Source organism: Carettochelys insculpta, chromosome 3 (assembly GCF_033958435.1).
Source record: "Carettochelys insculpta isolate YL-2023 chromosome 3, ASM3395843v1, whole genome shotgun sequence".
Classification (NCBI taxonomy): Eukaryota; Metazoa; Chordata; order Testudines; family Carettochelyidae; genus Carettochelys; species Carettochelys insculpta.
The window spans coordinates 12,314,119-12,332,151 of NC_134139.1; the positions used below are offsets into that span (position 1 = coordinate 12,314,119).

The 18,033-nt window shown below is 42.7% G+C and overlaps 1 protein-coding gene across 3 annotated transcripts in view; it reads left to right on the forward strand.

The window, feature by feature from the left end:
- The window catches only part of SLX4IP (SLX4 interacting protein), a 167,010-nt gene that overhangs the window by 128,443 nt on the left and 20,534 nt on the right, over window positions 1–18,033 (forward strand). For all 3 annotated transcript variants that reach the window (XM_074988473.1, XM_074988472.1, XM_074988474.1), the window contains 2 exons: window positions 6,510–6,587; window positions 9,561–9,649. In XM_074988473.1, coding sequence (XP_074844574.1) covers window positions 6,510–6,587; window positions 9,561–9,649 — 167 coding nt within the window. The remainder of the gene's footprint in view (window positions 1–6,509; window positions 6,588–9,560; window positions 9,650–18,033) is intronic.

An 18,033-nucleotide genomic window follows, 5' to 3' on the forward strand; every position in this document is an offset into this window, starting at 1 on the left:
TATCCAAAGCCTCATAACTCTAACAAAGAGGCGCGCCTACACCTCCTGGACGTGAGGAGGGCGCTAGCCTTCTATGTAGACAGGACCAAGTCCTTCCGGAAAACGGATAGACTCCTAGTCTCTCTCGCTCCCAAATCGAAAGGAGAAGGTCTCTCTTCGCAGAGAATCTCGAAGCGCATCGTATCCTGCATAAAAATGTGCTACGAGCTCAAAAAGACTCCTTTATTGGCCACTCCTAGGGCTCATTCCACTAGGGCGGTGGCGGCATCAACAGCCTTTTTCAAGGGCGTTGCGCTAAAAGACATTTGCAGAGCGGCGACCTGGTCATCCTACGACACCTTTGCCAAACATTACGCCCTTCACAGGGTATTCCAAGAGGTTACCCGTCTCTCGACAGCGGTCCTCTCGGGGACAAGCTGCACATAATCCGATTACCCACCTCCTATCTTGGGTTACTGCTGGGTAGTCACCTAATGTGGAGCACCCACGGGGACACTTGAAGAAGAAAGACAGGTTACTCACCGTAGTAACGGTGGTTCTTCGAGGTGTGTCCCCGTGGGTGCTCCACTACCCGCCCATCCTCCCCGCTTCGGATCTCTGTTAGTGTTTTGCAGGGGCATCCGAGGCGGTTGGTCAAGGAAGTGGTGGGGACCGGATCGCGCACATGGCCAGGAGCGTGCAAGGGAGCGGTGTGCGCCGGCGCATGCGCGGTCCGGCAGAAACTGCTTGGAAGATCCGATCTGCGGCGCCGGGCGAGCCCGACACCTAATGTGGAGCACCCACGGGGACACATCTCGAAGAACCACCGTTACTACGGTGAGTAACCTGTCTTTTCAGCATCTCATTAGTATTCTCCGATTTGGCCATTAGCATGGTCATTTTGAAGTTTTGCCCAAATGTAGATGTAACCAATGTGATCATTAGGTTATTCATTTAATACTTTGTGCCAGGCCTGATGACAGGGGAGCGGGAGGTCATAAGAGGACAATTGCCATGTATCCTGGCTATGCTAAGGGCCTTGGGGCTCCAGGCCCCCTTTGAATCACTGCCGGAATGCCATGGTGTGAGTTCTGTGGGTGTCTGTGGGCTGGAGCGGCTTCAGCGCCGCAGTATGAAGGGTGCTGAGGGCTGGCTGCCCCCAGCCCTGCCCCTTCCACCTGAGGCTTGGCCTGTCTCCCTCCAAGCAGGGCTCGGGTTGGCTGTTGGCCCTGCTGCTTTGTGCAGTTGAGGCAGTGTCACAGAATCTGATGTGCCCAACTTAGTACTAGAAAGCACTTAGAAAGTCTCATAGTACTAGAAAGCATTTAGCATGCTTCTTCCTCTGGGTCCCCCATAGCCATAGGTGCTGAAGCTAAAGGTATTGGGGTACTGCCACACCCCTTGGTTTGAAGCGATTTCCATTATCTACGGGGTTTACAATTTGGTTCAATGTCTCTCAGCACCCAAACTATATGAATTGTTCCAGCACCTCTGCCCATAAATCTGATTTTCAATTTTTTATGTCCTAGAGTGTCTAGTCCCAAAAATGCATATTATTTGAACTGAATGGACACTAATAATTCAGAGAAGCATAGGGGAATTTGCAGGGCTGAATGCATATGCTATGCTATATTAAAAGACTTGTAGTGTTGTTTCTAAAAGAAATATTCAGACTTGGTTAGGGTATGCAGGTGGGTTTGGAGAACTAACATTAAGCCAGTTTTTATTTGTCCAAAAGCAGGACAACTTCTGAAATAGTTTTTAACTAAGTCAACATCAGCATGTTTTTATGATTTGGAATTTTAGCAAGCTTTCAGAAAATAGTTCAACTGTAAGTTGAGAACAAGCTTGAGAAATATGAACCTGAAGAGTTATTTTGTATAAAGTTACAAACACCTAAAATAGGTTTAGAATGAACATGGTTCTTCAGTTTACATTTATTCACTAATAGGATGGGATAGGGTTATTCATCGTATATCTGTTGAAGGTAGCCCATCTGATGAAATGGGTTGTACCAAAGAAAGCTCATGACCTAATTAATTTTAGTCTCTAAAGTGCCACAGAACTGCTTATCTGTGAACCCTGTATACTGTAAATGTTAGTTTGATAATTAATATACAGCATATTGAAATCAGGCTATCTGTTTAGATTGCAATCTGTGAAACATTCTGAATTTATAGATTCTACATATCTCTCATTTTCCAATTTAATACAACAGGTTCACATTTTTAATATTTCAGGCACTAAATAGTTTTACATACAAAAGTTGTATTTTCAAATCAGAAGGACAGTTTTAACCCAAAGCAATATGTCAGAAATTTAAAATGTCTAAGCTGTGAGAAAAATTAGGTGTTTTGGAAAGCAATAAGAGAAACTCCACAAGCAGAAATGTAGGAGTGTCAGCTGTGAAAATGTTTTGGGGGCAGTAGGCCTTCTTAGGCCTGTCTTGTGGTTTTGGAGAAGACTTTTCTGAATTTGGTAACAGCGCCATGCAGGTGCCAGATTTTGCTGAGAAGTGAACACCTGCCAGGCTATTCCAGATAACTCAGCAGCTCATAAGTATTTTCCCAGGCTCCTAGATGAATGGTCTCTAATAGCCGTGGGAGAGGACTTTCCACTGTTATACGCTGTACCATCAGCCCTTATTGGCAGCCTTGTGGAAGATCAAGTCAACTTGGCTTTGATTCCTTTATAAAACAAGTGTTGCTGGATAGTTTTACAGGAAAACTCAGTGTCTGATATTTCTTCTCAGTGTCCCAGGACTGTGAAATATACCAGGCAGGGCAGATTACCACTCCCTTAAAATGCATTACTCACTGGATCAGGTTGCTTAAACTAAACTGCATCCTTGCTAGGATTGTGTTTATTCAGTCATGTTTTGGTTTCTAGGGTCTCAGTGAATTTTTTTGGAACTCTGATAGGATGATTTAGTTGTGCAGTCTCAAAATCAGAGTATCCAAGTGCTTGTAATAGAAGTTTCATTTCTTCATTATTTACTGTAAACTTGAAAACACATTTTTCTGATTTCTTTCTTGGTAACCTGTATGTAGGAGGTTGCAGAGTACACAAGCTCTTCCGATAGGAAAAAGAAGGCATTTCTGTAGTACGTTCATTTCTTAATCCTGTGCAAGAGAATAGGTAACCGGCAGATATTTTTCGTTGGAAGAATCAAAAAAGCTCTATTACATTAGTAGCACTGCAGTGCTGCTGCATTGTCAGCTGACAGTGGCACAGCTGTAGTTTTGCTAACACAAACTGATGTTACTGGATGGAGCGTTCAGAAATTCCAAAGACATTAATGCACTAACAGGAGGTTTTTCAAAATATTTGTTAAAAATGGAACATAATATCCTTTTAAAATATATTACACTCCAGTTCCCAGTGTGCAGATAGCCACATCTTAAAATACACACCACAGTTAGCAATAACTGGCATACAGACTGGCATTTTCAGCAAACAGTAGAAGAATGGATGGGTCTACAGACTGAATTTCTCTCTTGATATTAATCAGAGTTTCCCCAGTTCTGGACTGATGCATGCTTTTGAAGCAGTGTGGTAAAGCTTGATTGGCCCTGAATGATGCATTTCCTTCTCTTTTATCCACAGGGGTTATGAACATGGTAAATGGAGGACTTTAGTATCTATAGCTGTCAACAATAGCTTTTACACGTCAGATTTATTTTTAAAAGAAATGTGCTAATTGCTGGAACCAACGACACAATGTCTGCATTCCAATTTCTTTTAGTTGCATGATCGTACATTATTACTCAAACATAGATACAGCTATGAAGAAAACAATTTATTAGGTGGACTTGATGGACACAAGTTTTAAATCATATGCATATAAATATTTTTCACCCCCAGAAGAAATAATAGAAGAAAATTATTCCTGAGGTGCAACTGTAGCACTAATTCAGACTGCATTCATAATTTAAGTAATAAATTTTGGATTCTAGGGCTGGTATACTGATATGATATCCCCTATGGAGTGATCAGCAGAATGGTATTTGATTGAGCTTCCATTAGACCCCCATGACAGTGTCTTTCCTGCTGGTAGAAAGGTTCCACACTGGAAGAATCTATGAAGGGGCAAAATTAAGGAGAGAAATTTAACAATATCTGAAATTATGTTGTGGATATATCCTATATGACTCTGTCACCGACAGAAGTCAACTTGAAATCATGCACTAACAAGGGGCAACGGAAGTGAAAACACCATAGAGCTGAGTGTTTCCTGTCTTACTCCAATGAGTAGACATATTGTAAATTAGAGGTCCTTTAGAACAGTTTGAAACTCTGCTCAGGTTTTTAGTTGATTGAAGACTTACTTCGTACAGAACTCCAGACCAGCACGAAAACTAAACAGATATACAATGCACTCTGTTTTTTTTAAAAAATCATTAGGATGAAGCATTGTGTTTTAGAGTGAGTTGGGAAATGTGCAAGATGATCACCTTGTGTTTGAAGTTTAAATAAACATTTGAGAAAGTGGAAGTGTTTGTTCAGTGTTCTGAGCTACATTTAAGAGAGAAGCTTTCCTACAAATGTATCCTGAAATAACAAGTCCACGGCTACTCACTGCACTCAAAATAGCAGTGCTGTTCTGAGCGCGGTTCTGCTACCCCTTCTTGTGAGAGAGTAGTAGAAACGTCAAAATAGGTGCTTATTTCAAACTTTGGGGACGTTTGGATGGCACAGGGTTCGAAATAAGTTAACTCAAAATAATTTATGCAATTTGCATCTACATGTAGCCTTAGTTATCCATTTTCTTCATTAGGCGACTGATTTGTAAAGTTGTATGTTTTACACCAGCTGATCAAGATTCTTTGAGATGGGAGAATTTTTTATTCTGAAAATAATGATACTCTAACATGGAAGCTTGTGAAAGTATGCCAGTTTAGGCCAAAGATTGGTTGGAAAGGTTTATCCTCATTTGGGGGGAGGGAGAGTGTGTGTCTGGTGGAGGGGGGGAGCCATCTGCACCCCAGAAGGGCCACTGGCCCAACGGTTAGGGCACTCACCTAGCGTAAGAGACCCAGGTACAAGTCCCTACTCTGAACTGAGCAGATTTAGATTGTTGGCTGTTGCAGAGAGTTGCTTTCATGTGCTTCTTGTGAAAATTGTTAGAGGTGTTGTTTCTGATGTAGAATAAAAACAAGCTTTGAAACCTTCAAATTTTTCATAAAGTAAAATCATTGTTTTTTGGCCAGCTCTAGTTTTTACAGGCATCTCTCTGTTCTGTTATGGAGCTCGCAGTGTGTAAGGCATTGTACTGTGACAATTACAATTTGTTTACAGAAGTGCGTAGTCTTATGGTCTTTGATTTGGCTAACCTCCCTGACAGTGTGTCAAAAGGATAGCGAATGCCAAACTGGAAACAGCTAACAACAATTTTCTTTAATCCATGTGTCTTAAATATGCAATTAATAAAGGTGGTGAATGGCATCCAAAGTCATTTGAAATGTTCCCTGTTTTTTAAAGGGTGCCTTAATTTGATACATCTTGACATGATCATTAGAAGAAAGTCAAGTATGTGGTTCCCTTTCTTTGGGGAAGGGATGGCTGATAAATTATTTACGTGTTGGTTATGGTAAGTAGGCATGGTATTGCATCAAGGGAGCCATTTCAGGAGGGCACAGCAGTTGCTGCTCTGTGTACCGGGATGTTACTTGCTCTTCTTCCTCTTCCCCTATCAGGGAGCAAGGGAAAAATACACAGCTTTTGTGCATCCTCTCACTCAGGCCAGGGGAAGGGGCAGAGGAATAATTCACGCAAGCTGGGTTCTTTCCCCTCACTCCCTGATAGTCAGGGGAATGGGGAAAAGAGCAAGCAGCATCCAACTGCGTGCAGAAGCAGTGTCATTTCCACTTTATAGCACCAGGATTCGAAGTATGGTCAGTCACTGGGAATGAGGCTCCTTTGCAGCCTATACTTCGCAACTGGTGCACCCAGGCCGAGGCTAGGTGCACTTTGCTCATCACACAGAATGTATGATTGTAATAAATATAGTCTGATCTTGAAGGGTGCTGCGCTACTCGCTTTTGTTCGTGAACTGAACAGGATTGGCAAATAATTACACCTTTCAGAATCTGCTCATATCTAACATACCCATACCAAACTTAAAAATGTTGCACAAGACAATGTTTTTCTCTAAAAAACAATTTAAGAAAATTTGCAGGTTCTTTCTTGATTTGTGTGGGTGCAATGGATGTCATAATGAGCAGGGTCTTAGTCTCCAACCTGTTTGCCTGGCACTTTTTGTGGGGAATAAATTAATTGAAATTAATTTCTGTGATTGGAGAGCCTAAACGATCAATTTTAAAATCCAGCGTGTTTTACTCTGTTATGCCTTAGTTTATTCTTAATTCTAAGTAGATTATATATAAAATGTTTCTTTTTGGAGAGATGCACATCTTAAGTGCAAACGTTGTCTTTCTTTCCTCAATCAGATAATCAGGAGAGTTTCATAGGAGATGTGTAGCATGCTGTGGTACAGAATGACCTTATACCTTCTCTGTTTTATGTTGCAGGTGGCAGTTTTCACATAACAGCTTACTTTGTAAAGAGGTGGACCAATCTCCGTTGTGTTGTGGGGAAGCAGTATCGTGGTAAGCAGGCCGTTTCTTATTCACTTAGTTAACATTTAGCACAGGGTTTGGCAACCAAAATAGCAAGAAGAGCCATTTTTTTCGAATCTGGTAAAAAAAAAAGAAGTTAGTAATTCAAGAGCCACAATGCATGTGAATATGAGATGGTCCTTAATAAATAATGTGAAACCATATTTTTGTGACCCCCTGTTGTAAGAATAGAGCACACACAATGATTTGTAATGCAATATGTACTGTATTGTAATGCAATACTTACTGTATAGCAAGAAAAATGTTGGCTTCCTTTTCCTTTTCAAAATGAATACTATATTAGCAACATGATCAAAATACAGATACAGTACCATATCTCACAATACACTGCACCTATTAAAAGGGAGTTATCCAACATTTTGAGATCACGTATGGTTTTCTGTTTAGATATGAGTTGTTCATTGTTGGGCTTTTAGACATTCACTGGTTATCAAAAATAAACAGGAGGGTGTCTTTTTTTTTTTTTTTTTAACTTTGCAATTATAGTGTTGAGAGCCACAAAAATGTCTTTAAAGAGCCACATACAGCTTCAGAGCCACAGGTTGCAGATCCGTGATTTAGCACAATTAGGAGAAGTGAATGGATCATAAAAACAGGGTTTCTGTCAGAATTGTGATTCAGCTCATTAGTTTCTGTTGTTTTTGTTGTTTGCTCAATCAGAAATATTTCCAAACAGTTGTTTGTGTGTTTTATTTAACTTACTACCTGTCCCAGAACAGTCAGCTTGGCCATACTAGGTTTTTATATTTGTGATGAGGCTGAGCATTTTACTGAGTCTCTGCAGGGAGACTCAACCAGAGGTTGCACTCCAATGAGTCACAGATTTATTGTCTGAGTGTCTTGTGGCATCATCTGTATGGTACAAGTGCACGCAAGCAAAAGCTTCCATTCAACCCACTGCTGTAAGACCTCAATATAGGTGATGTCATTGGACCAGATATTTTTCTTCATGTTTTCCCAAGCCAAGATGGTCTGTAAGGAAGTGATATCAATGCTTTTGCTCCAACAACAATAAAAAGGGAACCATAACAATCACTGTCCTTTCAGTTGATCTTTTGAATGTGAAGGAAAAATAAAGTAAATCAACTAACTGGCCTTAAAAACTTTTTAACTGCTTTAATAACAATATTTGTAATGTCTCTTACATATTATAAGGTTTTATTTACTATGCTTTTAAACATTGTTTTTGATTTAAGCGTTATTGGAATTTTACATTGAAGTATTTAGTTCAGTGCCAGATTTGGTTTGTTAACCAGCAAGAGACTATCTGGCAACATGTAACAGTAAAAGCAGCCAAATTAAAATGTATTTGATCTAACAATACTATCAGAACAAATTCTGAGGCCAGGATCCTGTAATGAGCTCCGATAGATAGAACTCCTTTCTCCCACATAGCGGTCATAGAAAGAGAGTGGCTGAAATGTATTGTTGTTGTTGATGATGATCATAATAATAATAATACATTTATAAAAGCTGCTGCTGCAGTCTAATAAATTTCTTGAGCTAAAATCAACTCTTTGGATTCAATAGTTCTCTTAGTAATACATATAATACCACAACCAAGAAGCACACATTGAGTATCATCTACACTGAATTCTGTATTTTGCTGTTGATGCTCAAGTTGAATTCCCTGAATTGGTTCTTTCTGCAGTGAAATCTGAAATAATGCACTGTGCAAATGCTTAATATCTGAGATGAGGAGCAACCCTTCTGTATTTGCATCTTTTTCTTCCTGTGCAGAGGGTAGGCATTACTGCTTACCCACCTTCTTGGTTCCCATCCCACCCTCCCAGCAATGCTCCTTATCTCCTGTGGAGGCTTTCTGCTTGGATATCAGGCTGGGCTTGTGGATGAGACAAGAACAGGGAGTCTGAGTACAAGCCCCAGCAGTAACCCACAAATCTGGTAGTAATTAATACAACATTAGCTCCTGTAAAGGTATGTTCATGGCTCCTGCTCAACAGCCACAGCAGGACTTGGCAAATGGCTGCGAGGAGCATGCTGTCAGTGAAAAAAACAGTCTTGGGAAGAGGCGGCCATCTATGCAGATGACTCCATATTCCTGCCCTTTGGTGGGATATTCTGAGGGAAACTGTGTGGTCAGCATCATAATTGTTCTGTCTATTTTTCCTCTTCCCGTCCAGTAAAACAGGGTGTTATGTCCCATTGCAATAAACATCTGACAATTTCACATATAAGCCCTGAATAAAAGTGTGCCATTTTAACTGATGTGGAAATAGTCTCAGCTCGCTAAAACAGAACTCTCTCTCTCTCTCTCTGTCATATTTTTTCACTAAATTGAGTAATTCCTGATGTTCTGTAATCAGATCAGTGGTTCAGAATGGTTGTGACTAAATCGTCTTCCCTCAAGTAATCTCAGAAGATTAAGAAGTTTTGTTGTTCTCTGATAATTCTGGGAACTGCATTTATCGTAGATGTGAGATTATAATGGTAAACAATAAAATTGTTTAAAACTTTAAAATCACCTTAATCATGGTTTGAAAGATGTTTTCCACATGCCATGTTAGGTCCGATTTTGATGCAATACGTTATACTGATGCTATACGCATGACTTAAAGATGTGAGATGAAAAGATTAATCATCAGACTAGCACAAAGGAAATCATCTTGAATGAATTGCCTCTGGGGTTCCATATGATATATTTGTGCAGGGTTCAGGCAGACTAATTTGCAGCCTACTCATTTCTCTGGAGAACTGATCTTACTCTGCCCTATTGAGAACTGCATGATTTTAAAAAGTGAAGGAGGAGGAGGGAGTGGGGAATTGCTAAAAGTGTGGTGGGAGAAATGAATTACTGTGTATTTTAAAATGTCAGCTGTTTGATTTACAAAATATAGTACATGTATAAGTTATCCATATAAAAACTGCATTTTTATACAGAAATACACATGTAATCTTTTTGGGGTTTGTTGTTTTACATAGAGCTGCGTGTATTTCCAGACAAATTTGTGGTTTGTGTCACTAGACTTGAGTCTAATCCCGGTTCTTGGACAAGCGCAAATGGAACATTGGTATGTATGGAGGAATACTAGCGTAGCCTGATTTATTGTTCAATGGTGAGATGTGTTTTTGTATAGACTTAGTCATTCAAATGCAAATCCTATGCTTTCTGGGGATGGAAAAGATCATCTAAGCAATTGGTCCAAGTTGTCCAAAATGGGAGCATAAGGTTAGTCTCTTAAATGCTAATTTTGTCACCTAAGTGTTCTGATTATTAAATGGGCTAAACAGCCAGCACCTCCTGCTGAAGATAATGGGACCTGCAGGAAGCACAGCCCTTTGGAAAATAAGGCCATTTATTCAGAGGCCTAACTTTGGTATCTATTTTGGATTGCTTGGCCTTGAAACTTTTGTGTTACCAATATTAAGGTTTATAAGATCCACTGTATTGTTTATTTTTTGTATTTTTTGTCATTTTTGTTCTGTAAGACAACTAACTCATAAACGTCAGAGATGACACTCCTGGAACCACAGTATTTTCTCCTAATAAATGTATGAGATGAAAGGTATTGCTGGGTAGTTCACTACCTGTAAAAATGTTACCTATATATTTCATGTAGAAGGCTTTATCGGGGGTCAACAGTTTATGAATTTTATACTTCAGTTAACCGCCATTTGTCTCGTGAATGCTGACGTTAACCAGGTGGCCCATTTTATGACAGTTTCTTTTGCACTCATGGTGAATGTCGTGAACAAATAAATGTGTGATCATCAGAATTTGTTACTCCATAATGAAGAAAGAAATAAGTAGGAACTCAGAACTTTTTAACATAAGTTTTGGAAATCTTGTATTTCAACCTAATTATTATTGTTTCAGGAATAACTTTAAGTGGCATGGAGCTGGGCAGCTGATAAATAGGAAAACTCCCAAATGAAACTCAGTTAAATTAAAGTGACTGTAAACTATCAAAAATTACAATATTGTAAAACTAATAATTAGTTTAACAACTTGAAACTCTGAACACAGAAATTATCAAGTACACTACATAGAAGAAAAGGTGGTTAAACAAACAAATGTGGTATTGATGTGCTTTCAGACATGTGTAATGCACATTTGACAAGTTTGCCTGAAGGCAAAAATGTTAATGTTTGAACAGTGTTAAATGAGTGAACTAGAAATCAGTCCTCATTTCACATGCTGATGTCACAAGACTCAGAATCATGGATTCATGGGTAATATCTTCATGGCACGTGTATCCAGTGATAAGAAAAAGGAAAAAGATATGGTTTGGTTTTGGACAAACTGACATCTCTTAATAAAACAAAAGGTAGATTTAAACCACACCTTTTGCCTTTATAAAAAAGTATCTTACTCCTGTCAGTCAGTTTTCCCTCAGTTGTAAATTTCCTGCCTTCAGGAAGTATGCAAGAGGACTTTATAAAAATCAAAACAAAACAAAACAAAACAAAACCTTCTCTAAATTACTTTTATAAAATAAAAGCAAAAAAATTAGATTTTTAATTACAAATTTCAAAGACAAGGGAAACAGTAACTTCACTACCAGCAAAATTTTACATGAGTGCCCAAAAAAGTAACATTCTTGTACTGTAGCTTTGAGTAGGGTACACTCACATGTCGGATAAGTCCTTGTGTTATATTGACTGAAACATGCTCTACATATAGTGTAAACAGATGACTCCCAAAAACTATTTAAGCAAAATATTCTTTATATTCATTTTTCTGTGTAGACAGTTACTTTCTTTACTCTGAATTCATATGCTAGGTAACAACAGAACAAACTATGGATTAAAGAACACAAGTTACAGTACAGCTTGAACTTCTCTAGTCTGGAACTCTGTTGTCTCACATCATCTGTGCCGCATGAATTTAATTAGCCAGATGACTACATATCATGGGTGTATCGAAGTTTCCCATGGTCTCATAAAGTTTGTTTACATCCGCCAGCCCTGGCTCAGTGTTTTGTGCTGTTACTCAGCTGTAATTTACTTCTGAATGTCTTCTCAGAGCCCACTAAGCAGTGATGCTAGACATTATTGACTTCCCATAGTTTGGCAAATTCTCTTGTTCAGCACTATCAGATCCCAAGGGTGCCAGACTACAGAGGTCCAACCTGTAGTACGTTCAATTTATTTTAAGAAAATCTACTCTTGCAGTGGAAAAAACTTAGTATAAAAGCGTCCGACTTAAACTTCAAAAAAGAATACATCAACATACAGAAGAACTACATTGTTTATGTAATTAAGATGCCATGTGAAGTGACTGTAGGAAACCTTAGAAAGGTCAATAGCAATATCCTTAATTTTGCAACTTATATCTAGGCAAAGCATATAAAACAGGCAATACAAGCAGGTCTTAGCATGGTACCATAATGGTATAATCAAGTTCAGGAAATACTGCTACCATGGACAAACTTTTTACCTTCAGATTCTTTTTCATTTCATTTTAGTAGAATTAGATTATATGAGTTGGGGAAGAAACAAAATGAAAAATAGTAGTGTTCTCACTAATTTAATAGATTCGTCCTCAAACTCAATCTCTGGCAGAAATTCTACATGAATAGAATAATGGGGAAGGGAAGAGGGTGATGAGCAAAGAAAAATCTGACGGAAGTACATTTGCATAAGGGCTGTCTGTAAATGTTAGCACTGAACTGTAGAGATTAGAGATTGATTGAAATCCCTCCAGGACAGTTAGTTTCTTTATACTACATTTACTTCAGATCATTTTTGCAGTCAAGATATAGAATGTATTTCTTAGTAATTGCTATGGAGTTTTCTGATGAAGGTAAGAAGATAGCTTGGTTTAAAGAACACTCCTGCTGGTTATCTGTTAGCAGCTCTTGGGACAGCAAAAATGCAGTCAATTCATAGTGAGTGTTCCACTAACATGTAAAGTTACTTAGGTATTTCAAAAAAGTTACTGGACCCAACAAAACCTTTCTCAGATGCAGAGTCCTTGAACAAGTAGTTGTACAATTGAGATTATGTTTTCCCATGTTCATTTTTCTGCATTTAACACTGAATTTCATCTGCCATTTTGTTGCCCAGTAGCCATTTTATGACTTCCCTTTGTAACTCCTGGCAGTCTGTTTTGGATTTAATTGTCTGGAGTAGTTTTGTATCATCTGCAATTTTGCCACGTCTCTGTTTACCCCTTTTCCCAGATCATTTGTGAGTATGTTCAACAGTACTGGATCCAGTACAGACCCATGGGGGGTACATCACTATTAATGTCTCCCCATTCTGGAAACTGACCATTTATTCCTACCTTTCTGTCTTCTAATCAGTTATTGATCCATCAGAGAACCCCCCCTCCTGCCCAGGCCCCTCAGCCCCTGCCCAGATTCTGCACCCCCCCACCATAGTCCACTCCTGCATCCTCCCACCTACCCAGATCCCATGACTCCAGCCCACTCGTGTACCATCTCTCCTGCCCAGACTCTGCATCTCTAGCCTACTCCTGCATCCCCATCCCTAGCCTGCTCCTCAGCAGCCCCCTCCCATATACTGAAACCCTTAATTTTTGGCTTCACCCCAGACTTTAGTGAGGCTTCACAAAATAAACTAGCTACAGGCCCCCAGAAGAGTTAATATGGTCCTGCTCAGAAGCCCTGACCTTGGTGTCCCTCACCCCATGGGCCTTGGAATGTGAGGGTAACATTGACTCCCCAAGCTGCTGGAGGGAGTTGTTTTTCTTATCAGTTGGGGGCAACATCAATGAGGGGTTTGGGGTTTATTGATTTTTTTTTCTTTTGGCTTCTCATTTGCTTGTGGGTCAGTGGCCCCAACCCAAAAAAGTTTCCCCATCCTGGCATAGATAGTACAAAACAGCATAGGAAATCTGACAAGTAAAAGTAATATTCACTAATGGAGAAGTGTCACATCAAGTGAGGGTAGATTTTGAAACTTGCCAGTAATAAAGACTTCTCAGATGGATTTCAGGAGTTATGCATAGCTGTCTGTGTCATGCTTTATGAGGGCCAACAGCTTGTCTACCCCAGAAGTGAAACTGTCCAAGACCCATGCTTAACAGTAACATTTTTTGAGTTCTTCAGACTGTTTATCCAATTTTAGTCTGGCCAGAAGGTTGTATTATCAACTCCCTCAGCATTTTCTAAACTTGTGTAATCCAAACTTGTAAACTGACCCATTGACGAGAATGAGGGGATGTGATCCTTTTAGAATGTTTAGCAGTGCATCAGTGGCCTCTAGATTAGGAGCGTCCAGACTTTTTGACACTTGGCATAGAACAAAATTATGTAACCACAGCCAAATAATGGTGGTATTTCAAATAAGCCAGCAAGTAGGAAGAATGTTAATCTTTTGGTACATGGGAGCCCTCAAGATTTGGTGTCCAATAAACCTTCCTTACTATTACTTACCTTTCCGGGAAGAAAGCTTATGTACACCTGCCTAGAGTATGTTGGACACTAATAAATAGAATCTGGGGCAAAAGAGCATCCTTTTACTGGTGAAAATGGGAGATGGAGACGTGAAAATGATGCATGTCAGGGACTGTCTTGGAGTGGAGAGAACAGAACAGCAGGGCAGATGCAATATCCCACACTTTCTGCATGAATAGGGTGGTGAGTGGATTTTGGGGTCAGCCAGAGGCTGGAATCATTCTGCAGTCAGAGGCCACAAACCTGCTGAAACTCTTTGATTGTTTGGGAGATGCTGATTTTGAGCTACAGTTCTACCCTGCTCCCATCCAGGACTTTAAATCTCCTAAGAAGTCAAGCATGGACCATCTTTGACAGCCTATATCTGCTGGGAAAGTTCTCTGTCTCGTATGTGGAGATGGTCGGTCAGTCACTCACCCTTCTGTCCCTTTACTACAGGCTGAACCAGCACCCTGGTCCAGCAACATCTGTGGTCTGTCATGATTTTAGTTAGCCACTTATATCATAAGTGTGGCCAAGTTTCCCGTGGTCCCATACAAGGGCCTCACGGACCCCAGCCAGGACTTGTTCAAGACCTGCCTCAACCAGGCCTCCAACACTGTTGAGCGGGCATTTGGGTGCCTGAAGGGCACTTTCGGTGCCTCCTGATACAGCTGAAGGTCAGCTGCCACAATGTGCCTGCCGTGGTGGGGGCATGCTGCTCTCTCCACAATATTGTTGAGAGGAAGCAAAAGGTTTTTGTTCAGGGTGGGCTGGCAGGGCTGGGCCAGGTCATGCTACGAGCAGCTGGACCACACCCTGTGCCTCCAGGCACACCAGGATGGTGTGTGGATCAGGGAGGTCCTCTGGGAGACCTTCCCTTGGCCCCTGTAAGTGTTCCCCAGGCACCCTCCACCACGATGCCACACACCCACCCCTCACCACTCCCCATCTATTCACAAGGGACACAGGCATGGTGGAAAATAAAGTGTTTAATTAGATGTTTGAACTGTGTTTTAACAACAAACTATACAAGGACTGTATACAGGGGAGAACGGGGAACTATATACAATGTGGCGTGTGGGAGTGGGAGCACTTGAATTTGGAGGGTGACCTGGAGGTAGGGGTGGGGAACCTTAGTGCTCAACAGGGGCTGGGGAGCAGTGAGCTGCACTGGCCTCTGGATTCCCTACCATCTTGAGTCTGGGTTCCCTGTCGGGGCTGGGACTGTGGGGAGTTAGGGGCATGGGAGGGGTGCGGCAACCTTGGCCTTGGCGGGGAGGTACAGAGGGGAAGGGGTGCAAGGATGGGCTGTCTCGCCAGGGGCTGCACTGGCCATGAGCCACCAGCTGAGTTCCAGCCAGGCCACTGTGGGGTGGATGTGGGGGAGCAGGGAAGCACGGGCGGGGGCTGTTGGTGGGTCTTTGGTGGGACAGCAGAGGGGGCTTCAGGAGGTGCTGCAGGGTGGATGCAGGAGGGGCTGTGGCAGTGCCTGGCAAGGGAACAGGAGGCTGGGAAAGGCGAGTGGTTACAGGCTAGGTGAGGGCATGAAGGGCACCTGCCACCCCATCTCAGGCCTCCAGCTCCACCACCAGCCACTCCTGCAGAATGGTGTTCTGCTCCTGCAGGGCAGTCGTGTGGGTGGTAGAAGCCTCCTCCTCACAGGGGTGCCAGCATAGACCCCTGCTGTGGCCTCCCCATGGGCACTGGGATTGGGAGTACCCCAGTCACCTTGGTGGCTGGTGCGGGGCTCTCCTGCCTGTGGACAGGGGTTGGCCAGCCCCTGGATGGCAGAGCTGTGGAGACAGAAGGGGAGAGAGAGACAACCCATCAGTCCCACGATCTGGCCCTCAGGGCAATGCCCCCAGCCCCCTTGGCCAGTTTCTGCCATCTGATAGCTCAGGGACCCTGAGAGATCTCGGGTGCTGAAGGGTCCCCGCATGGGTGGGGCAAACACCAGGTACAGTCTGACCCACCTCCCACAGTCCCTCCCTGGGCATGCGGCCTGTGGTGCTGTCCACAGGCGTGGGCGCTGAGTGTTGCACGTGGTCCTCTCTGGGCCCTGGGGGATGCGACTGTCCGGGGTTTGTCCAGACTGGAGCCAGAGGCCATATGGATGGCTTGCTGTGGTGGAGACAGGCGCCCCCTCCCCATGGCCTGGGGTGTCCAGAACGCCTGTTACCTCTGTGAGGGTCCGTTGAGGAACTTGGGGGAGGCCCAGGTGGATGGGTCTTGGCTTGACAACCCAGATGGGAAGGTGATGATGAGTGTCTCATCACTGGAGCTGTCGTCCTTGCTGGGGATCTCTGGCGCCTGCTTCAGCTACTTGGGGGAGGTCACGCCTGAGAGTCCCAGCTGGTCTTCCAGCTCCAGCCCCAGCCCCATGGTGTTGACCACCACTACTGGGGGGAGCTGGTGGCTATCTGGGTGTCCAGGTGTGTTGCGTGGTTCATGGGTGGGTTGAAACGCATGCTGTCTCAGGCTCGTGGGTTCACTGCTGCTAGCATGCTCTCAGCTTCCTGCCATGGGGTTTTTGTGTCCCTCTGTCTTTTAACACAGCTGGCTGCAGGGACCATAGAGCCCTGTTGGTGCTGGCAGGGGTGTCTCCATGCTCCAGCTCTCCGGTGCAGGGGAGCACTGCTCTTTCGAAAGAGCAGCCTGCGGAGCATCTACACACATTTTCTTCTGAAAGTTTTGAAAGGAGGCGCTCTTCCTGAAATTGGAGTAGAAGAGCGCTTTCAAAAAGAGCTCCATGTTCTTTCGCAATCACTTCTGAAAGAATGCGTTTTGTGTGTAGACGCTCCGCCGTCTGTTTCAAAAGAACCCCTTCTTTTGAGGGATTTTTCATAAGTACTTGCTCATGTAGATGCAGCCAAGAAGTACAACCTGTAGGAGGAAGCATTTGACGAGGTGGATCATAGATGATCTCCAGGCATTCATCTTCAGTCTCTGTTTTGTGGGGTTCCCAAAACTGTTGTGTCTTTGCTGTTTCTTGTCATGCTTAAAAGGATCTGAAATGAGCATGTCAACTTTTGAACAGTGAGTTCATCAGGGTGTCCCCAGTTTGGCCTTTGTTACTAAGCCTTATCTTTCACTTCTCCGTCATGTGTTAGTGCTCCGCAAGCTAGGACATTCGTCTCCTGGGCCAGAACTTGGGATATCTGGTGTGGAGGGAGATTTGACAAACCATATCTTCGGCAAGCTCCCCATCAAGTCAGCTGGATCAAGAGCTCTGCCTTGATGGTTAGAATTAGATGCCGGGTGAGATCTCTCTCGCTAAACAACAAGAAGTCCTGTGGCACCTTATAAACTAACGGATATTTTGGAGCCTAAGCTTTCATGGGCAAAGACCCAAAGACCCGGGGTCTTTGCCCATGAAAGCTTAGGCTCCAAAATATCTGTTAGTCTGTAAGATGCCACAGGACTTCTTGTTGTTTCTGAAGATACAGACTAACTCAGCTACCTCTCTGATATTCCTCTCACTTGTGTTTTGTGCCATCCAGTAGGGCAGGGATTTGATGCTTTATTTTGGCAAGTGTCTCTCTCCTATTGAGTCCTTCCTTCTTGCTAACTGAACTGATTTGGATACTCTGCTATCTGACCAGCTGAAGGCATGGACAGTGTTTTTTCCAGTGCTTTTCTATTGATGGAGGGCTCTGCACACTGAGCAGCTGGTCCTGTCCATTCTCTGATCTCATTCCCAGTTTCTGAGAGCAGTCCTGAAGATCTTCTGGTCAGGAAAGCAGTGGGGCTTTGTAAATCTATAGAGTCTCTCACTAAAAAAGGACACTCAGGAGGAGGGAACAATCAAGTGGGTTTCCTGGGTGAAGAGGAGAAAGTGGGGCAATTGGCCCCTTCTCTAAGATGCTTGTACACTAATGCCAGAAGCTTAGGGAACAAACAGGAAGAATTAGACGCCCTGGCACAGTCACACAAGTAAGAGGTGGTTGGAATAACGGAGACTTGGTGGGACGATTTGCATAACTGGAGCATGGTCATGGACGGTTATAAATTGTTTAGGAAGGACAGACAGGTGAGAAAAGGAGGAGGAG